This window comes from Protopterus annectens, chromosome 1.part1, assembly GCF_019279795.1.
Source record: "Protopterus annectens isolate FY-2018-M chromosome 1.part1, PAN1.0, whole genome shotgun sequence".
In the NCBI taxonomy this organism is placed as follows: domain Eukaryota; kingdom Metazoa; phylum Chordata; order Ceratodontiformes; family Protopteridae; genus Protopterus; species Protopterus annectens.
Genome location: NC_056726.1, coordinates 1,713,295,198 through 1,713,316,364, shown reverse-complemented (window position 1 = coordinate 1,713,316,364; position 21,167 = coordinate 1,713,295,198). Strand labels below are relative to the sequence as shown.

Sequence of the window (21,167 nt, the reverse complement as noted above, 5' to 3'; positions counted from 1 at the left end):
TACAGTACGGACTTCACAATGAAATATATATATTATGTAACTGTCACACAAGGTGACATAACAATGGAGAAGATGTCTTTGTGATATAAGCATCCGTACATGAACAATGGAGAGGACATCTATTCATATACAATAGGGTTTAGTTACATATTGTGAAGCTGTGCAAAATGAGTTGTCTGAATGTGACTGTAATGTTAGTAGTTACAGGCTCATGGACAACAGTAAACAGAAGCATACACAATTATGGACAATATCAAAATAATACCACCAGTAATCCCATGCCTATGTCATAACATATGTGATTGTGAGTGATCATAAATGGTTCTGCAAAAATACACTTGTACAACTATTATGAGATGTCAGCAATCTATGAGGGCCCTCAAGTACACTGTCCTGACACTGTAACATCTGCTGGAGGTGTTATGAGCGACCCTGCTATACCTGTATGTGGCATTATGATCAATTCAGGCTAGTTGCCAGGTGTGCATGGTATATATATATGGCACAATCCACACTGTCACAAATGTTACCCATGACATCAGTGTTATCAAACAGCTATGTATGTACTGTGTGCATCACCAGAACAGGCATTACACATGCATCTGGTCATTGACTGTTAATAGGGAACTGACAGTGCTCTCAGATAGTATAGCTTGTACTGGTGTTTGGACATATTTTCACAAATCACCTATAGAAAGGATAGCCAGGTCACAGTGAATGAAAATATTTTTTGGATAAATACCTACATGGAAAAAATGTCCTGTTTTAAAAAAATGGAAATGTGTAGAGCATACAAGCCTTGTTTTGGGCACACGTGTTCAGACAGGATAGTGTGTATTTGTCAAGATCAGGGAAGAGAATTTTTGCAGCAGATATTTTGCAATATTTGACAAACACTAGGCAGGATTTTTGCCAGGTCAAAAATTTAACAGTTCACAGATAGCAACATCCGATGCCTCTCTGATGGTTGTTAATGCTAGCAGCATTAATAATACATTTTTTTATTGGAGAATTTGCTGCATTCCTGTAAAGATTAGTGTTGCTTTTTTTTGTGAAATGTGGTTAAAGAATAATGACTGGAAACCAGTTCTATCAGAGTATAAATGTTTTGCTGTAACAGGCATTCTAACAAAAAATCAGGTGGAGGTGTTATGATAGGGATTAAAGATAGGTGTGAGACCTGTGATTATTACATGTTCAATGATAAGACCAATACTACAGACAGTGTAACTGTGACGATAAAGACAACCCTTGAACATATAACAATTGTTGGACTGTATAGACCACCAAAGTCAAGTGCAGATGACCTAGAGGAATTCATACATTTCTTGCAAGAAACAGATGAGGTATGAATAATATTAGCTGGGGACTTAAATTAAACCAGAAACAGACTGGAATAATATTGATTCAACAATGTTAGTAAAGAAATTATTCACAGCGTATATTCAGGAACAACAACTGCTTCAGATTGTAAAAAAACCTACCCAAGAACGAAACATACTAGACATTGTCTGTATTCCCAAAGAAATTAATCTAAATTCAAGTCAAGTTTTACTACCATTGATGTGGTGATCAATTTGTTGCTAGATAATTCTTCCAAACTGAAATCTAAGCCAATGCACATTACGTTAATTACAGATTATATGGAAGTAAAATGGATATGGAAGTAAAATAGTCAGTATGTAAAACTAACTGGAGTGAGGTGTTTGTAGAAAAACTGCAGGTAGAATGTGGAAAGTTTTGAAAGAGAAATTGTCTGAGTGCAAAAAAAAAATGAAAAAAATGTTTAACATCAAGATCTAGGCATACAACATCAGGGGGATGTATTTCCTTAAGAACAAGATATCCGATTAAGTTGAGAGATAAAAAAATAAAAGAAATGGATGAGAGGTCAAATTACAACTTTGAAAACTGAAATGAACAAGCTGGAGAAACAGATTAAGCATACTGTGAGACAAGATTAAGAAAAATTTGAAGAAAATGTATATAAAGATATTGAGCATAATAGGAAACCTTTTTTATAGATACATAAGATGTGGAAGGAGTAAAGACACACAGGTTGATAAACTGTGTGCAGATTCTAAAATTTATTTTCAGACACAACAGATTATAGATGTATTTACAAAATCTTATGCAAAACAGTTTGGCTCCACAAAATGCGTGATAAGTTGTCCTAATGACATCCAGGTAACCCCAGATACTGGAATCAAATTAGATTATATTGAAAAAGAACTGCGCAAACTGGATCCAAACAAATTACAGGGAGGAGACGGAATTAGTAATAATGACCTGAGAACACTTCAGCAAGAACTTACAGTACATTATACCTATTACTAGGTCATATAAATATGGGGAGATTTCTCAAGATTGCAAACGTGCTTATTAAACCTGTCTTTAAGGGAAAGGGGAGTAGGACAAACCCAGAGTCATATAGACCCTTAAGTCTACTTTCATGTTGTGGAAAAACAACGGAGAAAGTAATATTGGATACATTATTGTCAGAACTGGATAGGCTGGGACTTGAAGCCATATATTACCATGCATATGTTGAAAACAGATCTATTGCTACCTGTAACATGATGTTCTATAACAATATAGTAACAGCTATGAATGAAAAATAGTGCTGTGATGTAATTTATATAGATTTAACTTCAACATTTGACAGGGTCATACACAGAACAATGATTAATAAATTAGTACAACTAGGAATTGATGCACTCTTGATAAGATGGATAGCTGCATGGCTTACAAATAGGTCATGGCAAGTATCATACAACAAGTGGACAGGTGAAATCCTTGGTTACAGTCAGGGTGTCCCACAAGGCTCTGTCCTAGGCCCTTACTTCTTTAAGATAGTATCTTTCAGACCTAACTTTTTTCATCTGAGGTGTTCTACAGTCTATATGCAGATGACCTGAAATTGGGTAAACTGATTACATGTGTTACAGATAAAGCACGTCTGCAAAAATAACTTCACTAAATTGACCATTTGGGCACAGGAGAATAATATGCTGATAAATACAACTAAAACTAACCATATGAGATTTGGGACACATAAATTGAAAGGTGAATATTTAATATAGCACATAGTGATTGAAATTGTAGACTCATTTAAGGACCTGGGTATATGGGTAAATTCAGCTACGAGTTGTTCTAATCATATCAACCAATTGGTTAATGATTATAGAACTATAGGTTTTATAAAAAGATTTATAAAGTCTAGGAAATCAAAAATAATTAAGTCATTGTTTGTTAGTTACATTAGACCCAAACTTGAGTATGGAATAACAATATGGAAAGCCTATAAGAAACAAGTATGAGTAAACTGGAAAGAGTAAGGTGGAAATATACCAAGGGGATCCATGGATGTGAAAATTTAAGTTATTATGGAAGACTAAAATATCTGAACTTACAGTGTCTCTTACAGATATCTAAGAGGAGATCTTATTCAGGTATATAGGCCATTTAGGGACAACTACCTCTGGGAATGTTTTGGGTTATCAAAAAGTACTAGAGAATCATCAGATAACCTATGCAGAAGATTCTATAGGAATGAGAAGTGTACTAATTGGTTCTCTAATAGAGTAGCTGATGAATGGAACAGACAACCAGATTACATTAAACCAAGTACTAGTTTAGATATTTTAAGAACAGCCTGGATACTTACTATGGGCACAAGTGTTTTGGTACATTGGCAAGCTAGAAGGGCATTAATGCCCATACTTGAAATATTAGTAAGTATGTATGTATGTAACACCATGGTGGGAGTTCTGCACCATCAGACAGTAATGTCTATGCAAAAAAAAAAAACCTTGGTATGGCCAATTGAAAGATTGGTGGGAGTACACTGTGGCAAAGGTAGTACATTTCAATTACACATTCCAGGAAGATGTGTAGGGAGGTACATGAAGAAGAGTGCATTGTACTCAGTTATTGGTGTGATGATGGCTGTGTAACCTGACTAACACACCTATAGGAGGTAAGGGAGTCTGAATTCCTGTTTTGTTTTCCTTCTCCCTACCAGTAATCATTCGCAGTTGCAATCCATTGATCATTGCCTGGCATCACTGTTACTGTATGTATGTGCATAGGATGAAGGTTTTAGTCCCTTTGGTGGTGAGTGAGTATGCTATGCATTGCCTGTTAGCCAATGCTATTGAGCATGTCTGCACCTGCCTATACCCACATAAGCTGCTGGTTCCCTCTCTGAATCCTCACCTGCGTGTGGCTGTGGTGACATTGCCAGTGGTGTTGGGATGCGTACCCCTTACCCTTGTTGATCTTGCTGAAGCTGTTTTCTCAGGATGATGTTGTGAAGCATGGCACAGACAGTGAAGATCTTAGTACATGGATTGTACTGCAGGGCTCCCCCAGATGTATCTAGCACTGGAACAGTGACTTCAGCAACTCAAACACATGCTCTGTGATATTTCATAATTGAGTGTGTACCTCATTATAGCTTTCTTCAGTTGGTGTGTATGCATTTCTGATCGGTGTCATCAGTCATGGTTCCAGTACACAACCTGCATCCTCTAGTAAATGACCCTGTGGGGATATCACCTCTAGTAAGCATCTAAAACATTTGGGAGGTGTGTCAGATATGTGAGTCTTGATAATTACCTGGGTTGCCAACACACACATTCAAGATTATTCCCTTAGAATTACATATGACTTGGCAGTTAATGGAGTGGAAGCCCTTTCTATTTATATACACCCTTCCCTGTTGCCAGAGTGAAGCTTTGATTTCTATATGTGTACAGTCTATGACACCCAGTACTTCATGGTAGAGTGCTACAGGGTAAAATTCATACATAGTTGTGGCCCTGTCCTCAGGTGTATGGGTAAAACATATGTAATCAGCATCATAGCATTCTGGAATTGATGCAGGATCCTGGATTCTTATGCCTGTGACCCCCCCAGCATGTCCTCTGCTGGTCTCTGAAATATTCCTGTAGCTAAAATACTAAGTGCTACACATTCCTTTATCTCCACTGCTGGTACTAGTTCCCCCTAGGTTTTCCCTTTGTGTGAGTTGAGGACAACAGAGGTTGCAGAGTTCCTGTTGTGTATCTCTATCAACTGTAGCACGATACAATTTCCACCTCTTGCAGATTGTGATAAGTTAACCAGGGTCTAAAAACTCTTTTCCTTCCTGGCCGTGGTATATTAACAGCAGCGGTAGCAGCACAGACCAGCATGTTGCACATACATATGAATTAAAGCAACAACAGCCCTTAACATTCATTCTGTGTAGACTCCTTTTTGTGACCATATTCCATTAGGTTTTGGAATTCACTTGCTTTACAGCTTTTTGAATAGCTACTCAATGTTGGATTGGTTGATTAGGATATAGTTCAGCTGCCTGTGCTGTAATTACAATTACCACGGTGGTTACCATCTTTGTGCATATTTACATACCATATAGAGATGCTTACTGAATCCAAAACGGTGTACTATCATGTGCATGTTGTGGTGCGATGCACACACAGTCTTAGTGGATCCTGCAGGCTTTATTGAATCCAGCCCCAGGTCTTGCACTTTAGAAGCATTTAATCAATTTGTCTTTTTCTGGATTTTGTAGCATAATTACCATGCTGCATGCACTACACATGTTTTATTCAAGCTAGCTATCCTCTAAGGGTCATTCCCTACTTACAACAGCGAACAGTTGTGAAAACTATACTCATAAAATAATATAGTACAGACAATGGAAAGTCTGCAATAAACAACAAAAATTGTGCTAGCAGTCCACCATTACTTAAAAGGTGACAGAGTAAAGGATATACGTAAATATTATGTCTTGGAGTAGTTGAGAGGGATTGGATGAATAAGTTTTGGCAGGAAAGAAAATGGATGCTAAAACATAACATTTCCATTTGATAGGGGCACATCACTACTCAAAGAAATTGCTGGCAGAATGTTTCATTACTTTACATCTATTCAATCAGAAGAAGTGAAAGAGATAGAAATCAGCACTGAATTTAAGAGTGTGTAGGATAGAGGTAAGATATTCTCAAGGTCATAAAAAACATCTTCAGTTTACTTGTGTTCATCTTCCAGTCCATTGTTTTGTATTTCACCCACACCAGGCCTGAAATCTGTCAGTATATTGATCAATGTGCTATCTGGATAAAAAATACAAATAAATAAATTACTTATCACTGAATTGCAGCTTTGCATGTCTACTATTAGTTAATGTATTCCCAAATCTCACCCCTGCTAATTAATATCCTTCTGTGATCCTTTATTATGTGGCTCCCTCCATTACCGATGAGTTAGCCTTCTGGCTTCTGGGAGTGATTTGCTACACATAGCAGCATGGAGCAGGCAGGTCCATTTGACCCATATTCCACACAATTGAATCCCATATATACATTTCCACTACATGCACTCCTAATTTGGATGTTAAATTACAACCTGGTAAGTCACTTGCACCAGCTCACCAAGGCATAACAATAGGCACCTGTGCCAGTGAAGAAATCCTTGACCTCCATTTTAAAATCCCCTCAGATACTCACTTTTTTTCACTCGGTGGCAAGTCCTTCAGCACATGGTTGTTACTAATATACAAGTTCCTAAGATGGAGCAGCTAGATATGATAAAAAGTAGCAATCTTCAACAGAAAACTAAATTAACATGTCAGTTCAAACAGACTGGATGACAATTCCTCAACACCTGCTCTACTGACATTGTCTAGCCTGCTGTGTTAATGTTTACTAAATTACTTTGTGTACTATGTGCTGTGTTAATGTTTACTCATTTACTTTGTGTGCTATGTTGTAGTTGTTTAGTTGATATTTTTGGACTGACTTACAATGTGCGTGTTTGTTTCTGTATGCATAGTCTCTTGAACTGAATACAATACATCAGAAAATATCAGATTAAAGAGATATATGTATGGTGTATACTGTGTCCTTTCTCTGTGGGAAGATTTGTGTTGTGTCTCTGTATTTACCTCAGTTTATCAAGATGTTCAATGTAGGCATTTCACATTATTTGATCACCTTTGTAGCATCACATGTAGTCTTTGCATCACAAATGGTCTTTGCAGGCTCAGTTGCTATCTGACTGCATAGCTTTTATTGCTTAGCCTTTCATTAGCTTTAACTATTGCATGCCCGTAACTTTCCATTTACATTATTTTGTCTGCAGTTCATTGACGTATAGTCTGCTAGCATCATGCAATGTGCCCATTTTTTCATCCACAACTGTATATAAAATTTTTATTTAAAATGGTGAGGACTGGATAGCAGGTGTTAAGGGCCATCATATAGTTGGGGGGGGGGGGGTCTTTTATATTGTACATTAGGAATAGTTCTTTCCCATAAGCACACAATGAGGAATATATTAACAGCTATATTAGCATGCACTCTGATGCATATAGGGTGTACACACCTATAAGCACTAAACATCTTAAGAATATTCTTTATCAATGACCCCTAACTACCCAAGGAACAAAAGAAGCTTCATACTGAGGGAACAAATCTGTCTGCTTGCTTCTAGTCCTCCATCACAAGCTCACACTCTGGCACTCATGCTGCCCATCAACAACTCCGTTCCAGTGCTGATTATGTAGTGAAAAGGGGATAAACTCTGACTGTGACTCAGAGAAGAAGATGTGTTTAGTGATCCTGGGGGGGCTTACTGGTGAGGCTAGGCATGAAAGGCTAATACAGGTGGATTACCCATTCCAAGGTGAGTGAGGCAGCCCATTTTGCTCTTTTACTGACACACTGCAGAAGCAATCATTGTGCTTGCTATGCAGTAAAAGGGATAAGGCAGGTCTACCCTCCAAGCTGTAGGGTAATGTAGCATGCTAGCATTGTATCCATATTTCAACACAAGCAGGAAGGTATGGATGACTGATCAAGATGGCTTTGTGGGATACACAGACATTAGACTGCTTAAGAGTAATGGTGGTAGGACTAAGTACAAAACACCATAGACAGGCCTTATGATAATCTCCACCAGCCAGTTCTCCCCTAAGAAATGACAAATGGGCTGGTAGGAACAGAGGTTATCAGATGCTCTTCAGATGATAGGCAAAAAAGTAATTAAAACATTGCCCATATCAAACTGTTCTTCCAGTTCATAGTTTTATTATTAAATGTTAAATACTATGTTAACAAGATTTAATCAGGTTTATCTAGGATGCATCATTTTATTTTTTTTCATTATTGAAATTTGGATTTAGTTTGTTATGTCACTGATTTATCCCATGTCTTTTAGGTGTTATAGGAACAAACACAAGATGTAGCCTAGTCAAAGCCAACATGTATTTTGGCATGTTTTCTAGATGGTGAAGTAAGATTTGAATTCTAAGTAAAAGGGCATGCATGCAATGTGAACTCTAGTGGATTATACTTCAAGTGAGTCTATGAAGTATTCATGAGGTTCATCCATGGTATACAGTATAGCAAATAGTCCAAGTCAATTCACTCAGAAAAAACAATTACAGTTACTAGTAAGATAAATATGTTTATGAATAATAAAATAATGACTCATCTCCATAACTATATGCTGCTTCTGTCTAGGAGTTCTGAAGACCTTAAACAAAGGGTTAAATCTTTGGAAAATGTGGGAGAGAAGTGGCCAGACCTCATAGAGACACAAGGAAGTCAAGAAGAGAAATCAACCACCAGCTCCAGAGTAAGAAATTTCTAAGTAACATAACTTTATCAAATTTCACTGCAGAACTATAACATGACTTGCAATTAGTGCCCATACTGATGACTTTCACATAATTAATGCCATTAATTGTGTTTTTAATTGTTGCACTATAACAGACTCATTTTAAGGGTTGCTGATGCCTTTTGCACATTGTCACCAAAACTCATACTTGAATAGAATTCATTTTAGTATTCTATTTATCATTTATTCATGTGTTAACCAAAAAATAAATAAATAACTACAAGCATTTCTTTACAGGGGCAAAAGTCCATTTGGTCCTGCCCTTTTGAGTAAGGATTTGGCTGAAAACAGTTTGTGAGTCATTCACTTACCTGGTTAACAACTTAATAAAATAGTAATCCACAAGCACTACATGTTAAATGGCATACTCAGATTACAAAGCCTGTATATGACTGATGAGAGCAAACCCAGAATGGTAGGATGATGCCTGTTAGTTTCACAAAACATTAATCTTATATACTAATTTGTTTATCTTGTTGACTACTCTAATTTTGTTGCTTACTGCTTGTTACTGTAGTACTATTAGGAGTTTTACTACTATGCAATGACTTTAAGCACATTTGCAGTTTTTCAAAATGAGTCTTAGAAGACAAACTGCCAAACATGCTTTGGACAGTTTTTAGATTGGTGTATTTTGCCATATTAAAGTTTGGAATTTTTTTAGCTATTTCATGTTTTTATAGCTTTTTTATTAGGAAGTATCACTATCTGGGTAGAGGTATATAGAATAAAATAATACTGCATTAAATGTACTCTTTAATAGAGTAGATCAGCAATAATTGTGTTATTAGTAATTGCAGATAGGGAAAAATATTCCTTCCTCAATTTTACAGCAGCTTTGGAGATGTCTATAATAAGCAGGCAGACACAGAGAAAAAAAAGCCTCCATGGCTGGTGTTTGTGGGTTTTGTCTCCATGTAAAATTGTTTTTGATTTTTGCTTGAGTTTTAAAAACAAAATATCAGCTTTGTGGACATTGTGAGTGCAATGTGTGAGATTTTCTTTGCAGTTGCCTCACACTCTTTTCTTTGCTAATATTTTTTGAATGATTGACCTAGACCCAGGCATTTCCTATAAATGCTAATTTATCTCTACATCTATATGTGTTTGTCTCACTATTTGCCTACTAGAGGTCTCAGTACAATGCCTATAACATAGAGAATTATGAACGGTTGGCAATCATAACGAGCTTATTATGTGTTCGAGATATGGATGACAAGAAATTTAATCTTGGCATGTTTGTCAAAAACACATAATAAAGGGTTATGATTGGAGACCTGATCATAATTCTTTCTACTGCTTTGAGCTTTATCTACTCCATGTGTTACTAGTTGCAGGGGAAAAATGCTAAGTGTTTTTTTGAATTTCAAAGCCATAAAGCACTTAGCAGACGTCAGAAAGACTGTGTAAAATTCTGTTATGTTAGGAAAAGTCAGGGACACATTACTGGCATGGATAGTAGGCAGAAACAAATATTATTCTGTCACTGTTGTTCACTGGCCAGTACTGGCAGGTTTAACTGCTCAGCCCGATACTCGATCTTAACAACTGCAGCCGTGTGTGTTAAGATTGAGTCCCACACTACAGAAGCACTTAACTGATTTGTCTTTTTGCGGATATCACAGAGCAATCATCATGCTCTATGCACTATCCTCTTGGCAGAAGACCTTAAAGTTAAACCAAGGTTTGAGAACTAGATTCAAAAGAAATCTAACATGTGTGTCATGGTTTCATGGAGAATTTACAGTGTTAACCATCAGAAGACTTACACCCACACATGCGTACAGACACACACATGCACACGCACACACGCACACAAACACACACACACACACACACTCTCTCTCTCTCTTTGTACTCGTTATGCAAGTTATTCTGCAGCTTATTGTCATGTTTTCATTGTTTCCCTGAGGTGTCAGCAAACAACTTAAATCTATCTGTAATTAAAGTGCAATCTTACAGAACTCATACTTCCAAATGTCAGGACATGGCAGATATGTATTCCATTGTTTTAATGTTTAATATTAATATGAAATCAGTGAACAACAAAAATACCTGGCATCAGGATTAATATTAACTAATAATAATACTCATTTGTTTAGGCCCACTGGGTATGCAGTCCCTTTTCTGCAGCAACCTAAGGTTATCTGAGTTACTTAAAGTTACACAGTAGGTAAATAAGTGATCAGGGAATTAAACCTTGCATCACAGAAACTACAGCTCACAGATGTACTAACTGAAAGACTACTGTTGTGTTGTCATAAGTATCATGCCATGCTAGCTGATTGGCTCTGAAAACGTGCCTTTGACTGCAGATTGATTGATTGTTTAGCTTGCTGCTAAATTTTCTGTTGCTCCTATAATCCAAACACAAATATGTGCCTTTGGCATAATTCATCAAATCACTGTTTGAGTAATGTGAGGTCCTGAAAATACAGTGGCTGGAATGAACGTCAGTGATTGGGAAAGAACCAAAAACCCATTTTCAGATAAAATAGCCATTTCAATATATGAGGGAGAGATTTTTTTTTACCTGACACTTTTAAATGAGTTAGTCTGTCTTAGTTCTAGGAACATGTTTCCATCCAAATTTATTTTATTTTTATTTTATTTTACATTTGTTGACCGGGAATGTCTGACTGGACACAGGCCCATTTTCAGCGGAGGCCAGGGGTGAAAAGCTCCACATAAAAAACAATATAACAAATAACAATTTTATGAATTACAACATTTTCTCCTAAATGCATACAATGTTATACAAGAACATATTTTACATTTCTTCACAGATATATATATATATAGATACAATTATTGTATTCCAGAATACTCATCATTTGATGACCATTTTATGGTGTTTGACATTAGATTAATTGTATATTTAAATTCCTTTCAATAAAATACACTGACTTTAAACTTAAGAAAGACTCATAATAATAATGCTCACCTACAATATTAATTAACTTGTTTGTTTATTTATTTATTTACTTATTTTTGTTCTGGATTCCACACCTGGCCATCTGTCCCTGCCCCTTCCTGTTCAATAGATTCATTTATTCCTGTGGGAAAGAGCCATTCAGTCTACTCATTGCCAGTGGAGAGAGTTAGACTAGACAGGAGTTGGAACTATCATCTCTGAGCTATTATTTTTTTTTCTTTAAAGCTCTCCCCCCTCCCCCAAATGTGCTTGGTCTTGCCTTATAGATAGGAATGCAATGAACCTTCTCAGTATATATCCACACCTCCATTTGTGATGTAACCAACTGGCCATGCTCCCTTTTATAGGCTGACCATCCCACATGTAAGTCCCAGTGTGTAGAGGGACTTCAGACATGAAGCAAACTGAGACTCATCCTCCTCCCATGCCAGCTGCAAAAAATATGTCAGCCTTTATTCAATGCAGACTCATCTGGGTTGTGATGCCGCACCACTGCCCCAGTGATCAAGGAGCCTCAATCCTCACCACTGGCAACACTGGGGGGGGGGGCATACACACTGGGAGGATGACAAGTTACACACACAGTATTTCCAGATGTAGCTCTCTGCATCAAGTGCTGTTTCCCATAAGAGCACACAGAGACCACAATCAGTCTGGGGCTGGTTTCTCCCAATCCCCAATAAGACTCCCCACTGCCACAGCTATAGAGATGGGATCTCAGCTGAGTGGCAAAGCCAAGAACTCCAGCAACCCATCTGTCAAACTAGTACATCATGTCTCTGCCCAAGTAGCTGAAACACACACTCTTTGAGGTTTGATTTACACACACACACACACACACACACACACACACACACACACACACACACACACACACACACAAACACAAACACACACACACATACATGTTATACATGTTTACTAGCTATGCCACCTTTTGTCCAGACTATAAGGTAGTTATTACTGACACCAGCCAACACTTTATCAGCTACTTCAAGGCCCTTAACAAAGGGTGTCCAATCTTACTGTGTAATGTTGCTATTAATCCAAATTGTAGTTTGACCAAAAGCAAGGCTATTAGGAGTGGCCCACACAGTGTCACCAAATAAATATGCAAATTCTCTCAGAGCTTAAATATGTCTCACAAATATCAGCCACAATGAAATGTTTAAATATATTTAATCATCATTCTCTTTTGGCTTTTGATCATCTCTTTCCATTTCTTCCTATCCTCTGCATCTTGCTCTGTCACACCAACCGCCTGCATGTCCTCTCTCACCACATCCATAAACCTTATCCTAGGCCTTCCTCTATTCCTCTTACCTGGCAGCTCCATCCTTAGCATCTTTTTCCCAATATACCCATCATCCCTCCTCAGCACATGTCCAAACCAATGCAATCTCGTCTCCCTTGCTTTGTCTCCAAACTGTCCAACATGAGCTGACCCTCTAATGCTTCCTAATCCTATCCATCCTAGTCACACCGATTGCAAATCTTAACATCTTTAACTCTGCCACATCCAGCTCTGACTCCTGCCTTTTGTCAATGCCACTGTCTCCAACCCATATAACATAGCTGGTCTCACTACACTCTTGTAGACCTTCCCTTTCACTCTTACTGATACCGTCTGTCACAAATCACTCATGACACTCTTCTCCACCCATTCCACCCTGCCTGTGCTCTCTTCTTCACCTCTCTTCCACAATCACCATTACTCTGAACTGTTGATCCCCACCTTTACCAATTCTACTCCCTGCATCCTCACCATTCCTCTAACCTCCCTCACATTTACACACATATATTCTGTCTTAGCCCTGCTGACCTTCATTACTCTGCTCTCTAGAGCATATCTCCACCTCTCCAGAGTCTCCTCTCACTACAGATCACAATGTCATCTGCAAACATCATAGTCCATGGGGCCTCCTGTCTGATCTCATCTGTCAACCTCTCCATCACCACTGCAAATAAGAAAGGACTTAGAGCTGATCCTTGATGTAATCCCACCTCCACCTTAAACGGATCTGTCACTCCCACTGCAGTCCTCACCACTGTCACACTACCCTCATATACTGTACCACACTTTTCTCTGCCACTCCCGACTTCCTCATACAATACCACAACTCTTCTCTAGGCACCCTGTCATATGCTTTCTCCAAGTCTACAAAGACACAATGCAACTCCTTCTGACCTTCTCTGTATTTCTCCATCAACACCCTCAGAGCAAACATTGCATCTGTAGTGCTCTTTCCTGGCATGAAACCATACTGCTGATCACTAATCATCACCTCCCTTCTTAACCTTGCTTCCACTACTCTTTCCCATAACTTCAAGCTGTGACTAATCAGTTTTATCCCTCTATAGTTACTGCAGCTCTGCACATCACCCTTATTCTTAAAGATAGGTACCAAAACACTTTTTCTCCACTCCTCAGGCATTCTCTGACTTTCCAAAATTTCATTAAACAATCTAGTTAGAAATTCCACTGCCATTTCTCCTAAGCACCTCCATGCTTCCATTGGTATGTCATCTGGGCCAACAGCCTTTCCATTCTTCATCCTCTTCATAGCTGCCCTTACTTCCTCCTTGCTAATCTGTTTCACTTCCTGATTCACTATCCCCACATCATCCAACCTTCTCTCTCTCATTCTCTTCATTCATCAGCCTCTCAAAATACTCTTTCCATCTACTCAGCACACTCTCCTCTCTTGTGAGTACCTTTCCCTCACTATCCTTTATCACCCTTACATGCTGCACATCTTTCCCAGCTCTGTCCCTCTGTCTAGCTAATCGGTACAGGTCCTTTTCTCCCTCTTTAGTGTCCAACTCCATATGCCCTATCCTTAGCCACCTCTCTCTTTGCCATGCGCCTCATCTCCTTATACTCATGTCTACTTTCTTCATCTCTTTGACAATCCCACTTCTTCTTCACCAGCCTCTTCCTCTGTATACTCTCCTGTACTTCCTCATTCCACCACCAGGTCTCCTTGTCCTCCTTCCTCTGTCCAGATGTCACACCAAGCATAGTAATAAAAGAACAACAAAATACTCAGTAAATAATCACGGTTACATCAGAGTTCAAAATCACAGGAAATACTTAAAACAACATTGCAGGACACTCTCAAATAAATAAAGAAAACATCTAAGGTATACTTCACTATATTCCTGTCTGTAAAAAACAGAAATTACTGTACCCTCGTTAACTTACTTACAGAGCCAGGCAAAGCAGATGTGGTGAGTGGGTCTTCCAGCTGCTGCTGTCAGGTCAAAAACAGAATACAAAATGCCCAGTCTCTATCTCAGAGAGTTCTTAAATTAATATTCCAAATATTACTGCTGAGTTAGCATGCAGGATGATATCGCTTCTTGTCATCTAACTTTAGTTCCCAAGCTAAACCTCATTGCTAGAAACTGCCATCTGTATACAAATACACAATCCGATCTTTGCAGCTGCTGGAAGACATCAGACAATAAAACACTTACAAGACAATGCAGAAGCCTCCCTAGTTTTAGACATTCTGTCTCCTTGCTACACTAAAACTATCTTTTATGGTGCAGTTATAAAATTTTATTTCAACTATTTTATTTTTATATTTTTTTATTTACTTTACATTTGTTGACCGGGCTAGTCTAGCTGGATATATGTCCATTTTTAGTAGATGCCCGGGGAGAAAAGCTCCACAAAAAGATGGGTTTATATAATCAAGAGTTGTTATACATTCAAATCAGAAATATTATACAAAAGGAAGGTGTTACAAAAAAAACGGGTTCATAAGTGTTACCAAGAAAAATACTTTGCAATACTTGAAATAAAAAAAAATCCTGAAGTTTTGCAAGTTAACCTTCTATGTTTTAGTTTCCAGAGTTAATGTATGTACATTTGCACATTTACAATAGTTTATGTACATTTTTTTCTCTTCCAGGAGTACACTGTGGACACATCTCTAAGCTGAGTACTCTACAACATATATCTTCAGCACACGTCTGTACAAACCACCTTATATGACATACAGTTCTAATACATTTGTAACACAAGCATATGAATCATGTAGATATTCACAAATGACATATGATTATTTACAAAATTCCAGCTAGTTGTGCTCCATTTGTCACATGGGTCATAGTCAACACTGCATTCCTCAGTTCCAGAGCTCTCAAACCAACAGCCCTCAGACTTCAAGCAGTCCTCATACCAGCAGAATTGTTGGCAATATAAGCTACTGCACTACAGTCCTAAATGTTCTATCTTTGTTTTTGTTTTGGAGATTGCGGGTCTCAGCTGAATGTGCTAGTCTTCATGCTGTTATCATGGTAAATTTTTTTGACTTCCCTGTTCTACATTAACAGATCTGACATAAAATTTACAATTCTTATTGATGCAACCACTAAGAAAGTGTGAACCACAGACTGCTTACATATCACACTACAGTCATTCTGCAACTCACACTGGGTGAGGCTGCATGTATTATCAGCAAGGAAATGTTAGCATTTTACTGAGAGTGTAACATACTGTAAGCTTTTAGCCTGTCTGTCTCCAGAATTATGTTTTAGAATGCCAATAAGAGAAAACTGCAGAGTGCAGTGACTCATTTTCGCTATATTTCACAGTGCTGTGAGAAACTCTATCCAAAAACAAGGAAATAACCAAGCAACAGTCCTGCTTATTAAAACTCTCATGGTATAACACCTCACTTGAAAAATGAAGAACAGTAACCGCTTGAAGTAATTCAGCTAACAAATGTTTGAATAACTTAGTATGCCATGTAACATATCATCCACAGGTAAAAAATATGCTGACCAGTAAAGTAATATTTTAATAAATGATGGATTCACAGTCCCTTTTCAAGGCTTTCCAGTGATCAGTTTCTGGTTAAATGATTTGCTCAAAGTCACACGATTGCCAAATGAGGGTGAGGAAATCAACCCTTGTATGAAAGGAACTGTAGCTCAAAGCCTTAACCAGAAACCTAAACCTCTCCTTAAATTGTTTAAAATAAACTTTGCTTCAGGCTATGTTCCCAAATCTTGGTGCCCTGCTGTGGTGATGCCCCTGTACAAGGGTGGCCCTACACAGACCCGGGGAATTATAGACCAAACAGTGTTAAGCGTCTGACTTGTAAAGCTGTGGAGAATCATGACCAAAAGCAATAAGTATAATATTAATAATCTCATAAGGCTTGCCCCACAAAAATTTGGCTTCATTACAGAGAGATCATGTCTGTTCAGTCTTGTTTATTTTTTTTGGTCATGCATGTTGTCAACAGTGGTTAGTCCATACATACAGTTTATCTTGATTTGGCCAAATCATTTGATACCATATGTAATACCAGAATTGTTAGGAAAGTATCTGTCTTAAAGATTGATCTTTATGTAGTAAGATGAAGTGCCATTTGGCTGAAAGACAGAAATCACATAGTTCATATAGCAGATACTGCTCCAATTAGTGCTAAAATATCCACAGGAGTCTCTTAAGGGTCTGTAATGGGTCTTCGCCTGTTTGGCATCTACTTTTCTGATCTTAAAATTGATAACTAGGACCACTGTTAACGAAATTTCGAGATATTGGCAAACCGGATGTAATTGTCAAAACCTCTTCAGTTATTGTACCCCTCAATATGAGCTGACCCTCATTAATACCTGATGTACAAATAATGATTTTACACCAAAGCTAAAATGTATAGATTTTTTTTTTCAGAAAACTGCTGGCACCAATAACATTTAGTATAAATAATACTTGCTTACTAAATAAAAAGGAGCTCAGGAGCCTGAGGTTGATAATTACTTACTAATTAATTATGTGTGTAACATCATAAGAAAATATTGGTATCTGATTTGTGAGGATGAATACATAGGTTCAATATTTCCCAAACATATAACTTTTTCTTATAAAAGAGGTAAAAATCTAAAGGAGTTATTAAATTACAACTTTTTTAGTAAAGGTGAAGAGGTAATTAATGATAATATTAAAGGCACTTTTTCATGTGGACAGTGTAGTGTTTGTAGCAGGATTGACAACATAACTAATATTAATGGTGTGTCCTTTAAAGCTAGATATTGTTTCAACTGTAAATCAACGGGAGTGGTATATTTATTGGGTTGTTCATGTCTTAATATGTGGTATATAGGTCAAACAAAAAGGATGGTTCGTGTTCGAGTTTTGGAACATATAAAAGACATTAGGAACAAAAATGAATATAGTCCGGTGGCCAAACACTTTTTGGAGAAACACAAAAGTGACCCAAGTAGTCTAAAATTTTGTGTGTTGGGCAAACCCTTTAATTGTGAAAATGGGGGACTATCAGTTCAAAAATTACTCGAATTAGAGACCAGAATGATTCTCAAATCTAATACATTGAAACCACATGGACTGAACTTAGAATTAAGTATTTAATATTAACTAATTATGTTTTCATATATAAAGAATAAAATTTAAATATCGGTTATATAATTGGTCCTTTATAAAATTATATTCAAGTTTCAAATTTTTTAAAAAAATTCTTTAGTCATTATAGATTAATATAATAGTTGATAAAAATTGATTCATATAGGATATGTATTTTTTCATTTTTTGTATATATACACATATATATTTTTTTGAGCAATTTTGTATGGCTAGATAATATAATAATGTATAGGACAATATTTGAAGTGTTATATTGGTCCTTTTTAATTTGAATAACTTAGAAGCAATCTAATTCATTCTCTTCCATATATATTTTGTCACACTAATTCATATATTTGTTAATAAAAATATATATGGAATATATTAGCTGTAGAATAGTATTTTTGAAGGCAACTGATGTTGATGTCTAGTTTTAATGTTTAAGATCTGTAGGACTAAATAATGGCAGAGCACTTTAAATTCATTTATAAAATGTTGTAATTGATTAATTGGTGCTGATTAACTTAGAAAAATTTGTATAAATAACAGTTAACAGCACTTTGTATTTGTGATCCATTTGAGGTACCAGATCGCAATAAACGTTTTACTGGAATGGTGCTGGTTTCTTTTGTGTTGTATTTCGAATTTGCTGATTTTTCATAAGTGTTTGTGGAATTGATAATTACCTCTCCTCTGATCATTGTGTGCCAACTGTGCTCATGAAATGTTTTTGTTTATAACAACTAATAACCTAAGGTATGTTATGTACCTTTATACATACACACACACACACACACACACACACACACACACACACACACACACACACACACACACACACACACACACACACACACACACACACACACACACCCACACACACACACACACACACACACATACACACATATATATATTTTATTTAACATTTGTTAACCAGGAAAGTCTGACTTGGGACAAAGCCAGTTTTCAGGAGAGGCCAGGGGAGAAACACTCCAGATGTATGTCTTTGAATATGGGAGGAAACTGGAGCACCTGGAGGAAACCCACACGAATGCAGGGAGGACATGCAGTCTCCGCACAGAAGGCACCCCAGACAGGAATCGAACCAGAGAACCTCACTGCTGTACACTGCACCATCTATATATATCTATATATATATGGATTCACTACTAAATATGGAATGACCAAAATCCCAATGCATAAAACACCGAGACCACATGCCCGAAACCACACAATACCAAATATGTAAAACCGCGAAATTCAAAATCGTGAAAATTACACAACCAAACAACACACACACACCTTCCCCCCACAACCAAACAATGCACCCTACACTAGTCATAGACAGGGGGGCAAGCCCCCCTGCACCCCCACACCCCCTCCTTTATTATTCTAACTCCGAGATCACACAAACAGACACACAAGGCAAACTCATACCCACACATTACAGCCCCTCACACACCACAGTCATAACACACACTTACACACACTACACCCCTCACAAACACACTTACACAAACATACTTACCTGAACCGCAACACCAACACCAGAAGCGCTAACGCAAAATCCCTTAACATCAGGATTTTGCATTTCGCGCTTCTGGTCTTTCATTAATGCGGGGTTTCGGTCATCTAGTCTTGGTATCTTCAGTGTCAGGAATTTGAGCGTTCGGTAATTCGTACTGATCCCATATGTATATATATATATATATATATATATATATATATATATATATATATATACATACATCTAGGACTTTTGAATGAAAGTTCAAAAGCCCGAATCCAAAACCACTGAACACACTTTAACGAAAGCGCTTTCATCAAAAAAGCACCTTCATTAAAGTATGTTAAAAAAAAACAGCACTAAATCTAGTTGAATGCAGAGGGGCAAGCCCCCCCTGTGCCCCCCACACCCACCCTACTTTAATATTCTCACTCCGAGGTCGCACTAGAGTGAGAAAAAGGGAATTTTCCCTTACCGCACCGTAGTATGACCGGAACAACAAGCAAAAAAAAAGTGCTGCTTCGGTGAACAGCACTTTTGCACAAGTATGCTCACCAAATTAGGATTCGGTGAAAGATGCAGTCAAGCATCTGTACAAATCCCATATACATAGATAGATAGATATAGATATATAGATAGATATAACCAATAAGACAAATTATAGAGTATGTTTCTCCTTTTGGGATGTTGGGATGTAAGATATCAACAAACTCAAAATGCCCCAGAGGTTCCTAACCAAAACGGTGTCTGGTTTAAAAATCTTAGTTACTAGGGGAGGCTAGAAACCATGTCTCTGTACTCTGTGTGATGCAGACTTCAGAGGGGTGATCAGTGCCTCACTTGCCATGACACTAGAGATACAGTGGTTCTTGACTTTCAATACCTCAGTAAGTCAAACAGTAAGTCAAATTTATTTTCCTTTAATATATTTTATAGCTATTTGTTTTTGAACTCCTGGTGTTTTTTAACCTTTCTGGGATATACAGTTTTTATCCTTTCATCAAGTGCATAGCATTGATCACCCAGGATGATGTCACAATATAAATAAAAGATATTTTATTTTAATAATTGGCTTAGTTTCTAGTGTTATTTCAAAATGGTGCAATATTTGTCAGAATGGGAGGCTATGATCAAAAGACCCAATTCGTTTGCCAACTGTGGTCTGCACCTGTCTCCTCTAGGCTTTTGAATATTGGCTAAACGTGGTCCTCCCCCATATTGCCTTTTTAATTATTTCCAGACTGGCAAACTTTCTCACATAGCAAAATCAAGCTAAGGGAATCTAAAGGTGTTACTGTTCAATGCCAGGAGCCTAAACAAGAAATTCCACTCCCCCCCAGACTCTCCTTACCCTGGAGAATGTGGACATCTGTGCAGTTACAGACATTGTTTAAAACTGCAGAGAGTACCCCCAACATTACAAGGCTACAATGCCTTTCACACATTCAAGCCAGTTACTGCACACTTAGGGACCAGAGGTTGGAAGTGTCTCAGTCTATATCAACAACAAACTCACCTCAAGACTAGTCAAACAGGATGACGCACTTGAACTTCTCCATATCCAGATTTTCATAGGCAAAGTCCCATATCATATCCTTGCAAGCTATAGGTCATTCTCCATGATCCAAGAAACACATAACTCATACTTGGAC

General features: G+C 37.5%; 1 protein-coding gene across 1 annotated transcript in view; it reads left to right on the top strand.

The window, feature by feature from the left end:
* CRYBG2 (crystallin beta-gamma domain containing 2) overlaps positions 1 to 21,167 on the top strand; it is a 1,696,066-nt gene that overhangs the window by 456,938 nt on the left and 1,217,961 nt on the right. Inside the window, exon 2 of the mRNA XM_044084069.1 lies at positions 8,535 to 8,649. Within this exon, the coding sequence (XP_043940004.1) occupies positions 8,535 to 8,649 (115 nt within the window). The remainder of the gene's footprint in view (positions 1 to 8,534; positions 8,650 to 21,167) is intronic.